This window comes from Brachionichthys hirsutus, chromosome 17 (assembly GCF_040956055.1).
Source record: "Brachionichthys hirsutus isolate HB-005 chromosome 17, CSIRO-AGI_Bhir_v1, whole genome shotgun sequence".
Lineage (NCBI taxonomy): Eukaryota > Metazoa > Chordata > Actinopteri > Lophiiformes > Brachionichthyidae > Brachionichthys > Brachionichthys hirsutus.
Genome location: NC_090913.1, coordinates 11,732,186 through 11,736,949, shown reverse-complemented (window position 1 = coordinate 11,736,949; position 4,764 = coordinate 11,732,186). Strand labels below are relative to the sequence as shown.

General features: G+C 51.8%; 1 protein-coding gene across 2 annotated transcripts in view; it reads right to left on the bottom strand.

Annotated features, from left to right (window-relative positions):
* Positions 1–347: 347 nt before the first annotated feature.
* The window catches only part of mad1l1 (mitotic arrest deficient 1 like 1), a 21,266-nt gene continuing 16,849 nt past the window's right edge, over positions 348–4,764 (bottom strand). Inside the window, exons 18-19 of one of the 2 annotated variants that reach the window (XM_068751228.1) lie at positions 3,460–3,465; positions 348–798 (exon numbers count right to left, since the gene is read on the bottom strand). In XM_068751228.1, coding sequence (XP_068607329.1) covers positions 640–798; positions 3,460–3,465 — 165 coding nt within the window. In that variant the 3' untranslated portion in view covers positions 348–639. The remainder of the gene's footprint in view (positions 799–3,459; positions 3,466–4,764) is intronic. The other variant, XM_068751227.1, reaches the window with a different exon arrangement.

The following is a 4,764-nucleotide window of genomic DNA, read 5'->3' as shown; positions in this document are numbered from 1 at the left end:
CGGCACGCACGCTATTAAACTTATGGCAACGTCTTCCAGCGCGAGACGGAGCAGATGCGCCGCGTCGTGGAAAGGAGGGAGGGTGTGAGAAACAAGGACGCGTGTGGCGTGTTCTGAAACGGGACATGTCGTCTCAGGAGGCCCGGCGGCGCCAGCCGGAGTTCCCGAGTACGAGGCTTCATTCTTAAGTCTCTTCTTCCTCCCATCGTTCCCATCGACGCTCAATCACAGAATTCTCAATACGTTCTAGAGGGAAGCGCTGATCTCGGCATTTTCCCTTCGAAAGTCAAGTAAGAGAAAGAAACCAGTTTAGACTCAAGGATACATTTATTAACAAATCAGATGCCGATGGAGACAAATGCAAAATGTTGTAATCGAGTAAAGAATAAAAAAAAATAACAATAAAAAGATCAACTCAGATTCGTTCAACGTGCGGTTTGGATTGGCTTTGTTCTCGTTGTCTTGAGGAGCTCGTCTATAGAAGGCGCCGGCGTCGAGCACACAGGCGTGCGTTTCAGACTCCCACAGCACAAACGCTCGTCTCCAGCGTCCTCTGAGTGTGTCCAACGATTGGTGAAGAACCAACACCGCCGAAGAACTCGCGAATATCGGTTGAGTCGGAAAAGGCGGATACAGAGTCTAATCACTGCTGATTATGGTTTGTCGGCTGAAGAGGTCGAGGGTCACGGCGGAGAGGAACACCGGGATGCTCTTCTGGTGATGAAGATGAAGGGACATCATCTCCCCCAGGGTTTTGGAGAACTCGGTCTCCATGAGCTGCATGCTTCCGTTGGAGCCCTGTGTGCGCGTGCACACGCACAGACACAGACACACACACACACACACACACACAATGACAACAATGACTTTCCACGTCATCCGTCTGCAGAGAAACCCTTTCACAGTGAAATAACATCACTTTTTTTTATTGTCTAGGCAGGATTGTCAAAGTGTGTGTGTGTGTGTGTGTGTGTGTGTGTGTGTGCGTGTGCGTGCGTCTTCACAGTGGGGCGAAGGTGTCTGATTCTGTGTGGATTAATTAAAAGGAATGAGCAGCTCCGGGCAATGGAGGGAAGGAGAACGGGATGAGGAGAGAGACGGAGAATGAAGTAATTAAAGCGGCGCAGGGAGGGGAGGAAGGTGCTGAGGAGCCGAGTCCCGTGGCATCCTGGGGAGGTGTGGAGCTGCCTGAACAACAACCTCCCGCGTTTATGCGAGTTAGAGACGCGTCTTTATTTGTATCCTACAAAAACCAATACAACAGACGGCAGGGCGGGAGAAGACCAGAGAACGAATGGAGGGAGAGCTTTAACGCCGAACCTCGTTATTTCCCAGATGCACACTGGGTAAATGTTCACCCATTAAGCGTGTTTCGGAGCAGAAGCGCTTCTCGGAAAATATGACACAATATGGTTCGACTTCAGCGCAGCATCTGAAATGTTAATGGACTTTAGCGGAAGAAGTGCAGCCGAGGCTAACAAATGAAATCAATCCTACTTGATAAACCAATTAGCGCGCTTCCTCCCACACAACGGGGAGGAAGTGGGCTGAGAACGTAGCCCTGAGGCCTGCCACGCGTGAGAGGAGGGGGGGTAACCCAACTAATGACGTTTGCTAGGTGGCTGCGACGCTAAGCCGCGGCGCTAAACCGAGGCTAGCAGACGGATTGTTCAACACTGATGATGAAGCTTTGAGATAATCTTCACTTCAGAAGATTAAATCTGATTCGGAACAGTTTCTAAATTAAAGTTTCAGTTCACTCCGGATGCAGTTTTTTGCATTTTGGCTCCCTGGAAAGGTTCCGCTAATTTAAACAGGACGTAGCCTTAATTAAGGTCATGAATTATTCAAACCGTGTTAACATGCTACTCCGTGACAGGTGGGACTCCGTGGCAGCCTCGCCCCCAAAAAGGTCCATTAGCCTCTTTTTTGAGTCGGTCGACGGGAAATTAGGGAGCGGTGGAAGACGAGGTCTGCAGCCGGATTGGTCACGGTGGTGCGCTAAGCGTCTTAGACGGCCACGCTACTCTGACATTCGGCCACGCCGCCATTAAAGCGTGCCGCTCCTGCCTTTAATTGGGTCAGCCTCAAAAAAAGCCATCAGACGCAAATGTGCGTCTGTTACGAAAGGAAAGGAGAAGCATCAAAGAGGACGCTCCTCTGGGTTTACGCGTGAAACGGTGGTGAGAAATCTGAAACGAGGCCGGCGGAGAACCGAGACACCGAATCCCAACACAATCCAAAAACAGAAAAACAACTCCTGCATCTTAACAGCAGGTGGAACGCCACGGCGCCGCATCAATCACATGCACGCCCTTCAGATAACACCTTGCAGCGCTTTCCTAATCACAACAGCTTCGCCACAACTGCTGTCCGCCGTTTCTCCCCGGCTGCCTCGGCGTGCATCCGTTTCCCCCGACAGTCCCCGGCGTCCCGTCTCCCTCCGCGGCTTTTCGGGAAGACACGCCGTATCCTCGGGCGCACACACAAACACGTGTGCGTGCACGCTTTCAGAAACCGCTGGGGCTCTGGGAACGGGAGACACACACATCAAAGGAGGACACCGACAGTAGTTACCATGGAGATCTTCTGCCCGAGTTTGCCACCGGAACAGACTTGGTGTTCGAGACGAGTCGATGGAGGCCGATGATACGGAAGGGGAAAGGGAAAACCGAGATAGCAGTTTGGATCGGAGGAGCACCGGACCGCCACCGACACGTTTGGGTTTCAAGTGGAGAAACGTTGCCCCCCCCCGGGTTAAAAAAACCCGGCAGATTTCTCCAAGAGTTTCTCTCTTTGAATGCAAACGTTTTTAGAAAGTGCTTTTATTCAAATGCTGACCTTATCGATGCGTATTTACATATTCACGCTTCATACAAGCGTCTTTGACAGACGCCGACCTTTCCTTGAAAAACGGACTTTTTAAACCGAGAGCAGCTAACAGTCAGCGCCGCCGGTTCCTCCGACGGGACGACATCGACCTCGTCCCACAAAGCGATGAGAGGAAACGAGTCATTTTCCCCGAGATCAGTGTCAAGAACCCCAAAAAGACAAGAGTGCAGGGGAGCCCTCAGAAGGACGGAGAGCAGCAGCGCTGACCCATTCATCCGCCGCTTTTCATTTGTCGATCCAATTAAAGGAAATCGATACGCGCCGGCTTGAAATGCATGGCGGGGGGGCTTTAGAGTGACCTCATCCACCCGAGGAGCTGCACGCTGCCCGAATGACAATCCTCCTCCTCTCTCAGAGAGGACCGGCTCGGAGTGAAGGTGCACATCCACCCTGCGAAGCGCACGTGACGCCAAACGCAGGAACTTTATTTTGGTAAATACAAAAGTGACCCTCACGCCTCGGCTGCTTTGTCTCGTCTCATCTACAGCCTTGCTGGTCACGGGGGGGGGGGGGGGGGTTGCTGGAGCCTATCCTAGTTGACTTATGTGTACACCCCGATGGCGTCACCAGCGCCTCGCAGAGACAGACAACCACTGACACGCACACATCATCAACAACAATAAATAATTCCATCACCGAGCAAGGCGTCTGATTGGTGGGGGCGGAAAAACAGAAGGCAAATTAATTGAATAATCAAAGATATGCAGATGAATAGCTTTTCAATTTAAATGCAGATTTTGGCATTTTTCTGCAGTCGGGAGGATGTTAGAGGAACAGAAAGAGAACCAGCAAGATAATTAAGTCGGCAGCGACGCTATCCATATTTATACACTAATCAGCGTCATGTTTCCTCTTTAAACGGCGCCGTGTGTGTGTCTGCGCACCGACACTGATCAACCTGCAGCTCGCTGGATCAATACGGGAAACTGGAGCACGTCTCAGTGTCCAAAGAACTTGTTCATTGGGAGCATCGCCTGCATTTCAGAGGAGGAGCTCGTCAGGAGCATGCATGACCCCAGGTGGACCGTGGCTCTGATGTATCACGTTACCATGGAGACAGCAGACATATGCTCCTGACGTTGACAAGAGGAGCTAGCGATACCAAGTACGTACACACACACACACACACACACACACACACCCTGAGGGCAAGCTGGACAGGAAACTGTCAGGAGAAATCACAGTCAACATTCCGGGTTCTCCGGGATCCGGACTCAAAGCGCTCTCTGCGGGTTTAAACACACGAAGCCCCGTCCGGCGAAAACGCAGCTCGTTTATTCCCAGCGGCCTTTGTGTCTGCCGCTTGCTAACGCTTCTCTCATGTTTATCTTCGTAGCGATCAGCAATGAATCGGTTCTGTTTGCGAGTGAGCAAAGCAGAACTCAGAATAAAAAAATAAAACATCACAGCAGCAAATAGGACCCGTCTTTTCACTGGGGGAGGGCAGGGTGGGAGACACCATGTTCTTGGCCATGCCCCCCCCCCCCCCCCCCCCGTTGGCTCCCAGTACGCCCGCCCCCATCCCTCCAGCGGCTTCCTGACAGCCGATCTGCGATCCGAACGTTATTTTTAACGAACAAATGACGGAACCATTCAAGCAGTGGTGGCTTACAACCCGTCTTACGCACACGCACACAGGCAGACACACGTTGGTGTGGCGTAGCTGATAAAACAGACGGGTCATTACGGTCCGACAGCATTCACAAACTGCGCTTTAGTAACGTCCTCGTCCTCCCCGTCTCACAAAGGGACAAATTATTGGGGCTTTTCAAAGGGCCTCATTTCGCCGCTTCCTGAAACGGCGACATCCTTTTAATTTTCTGCTCCGTCTACTCATCAGCTGCTTCGCACCAGCCCGCCGTCAATCTCTCC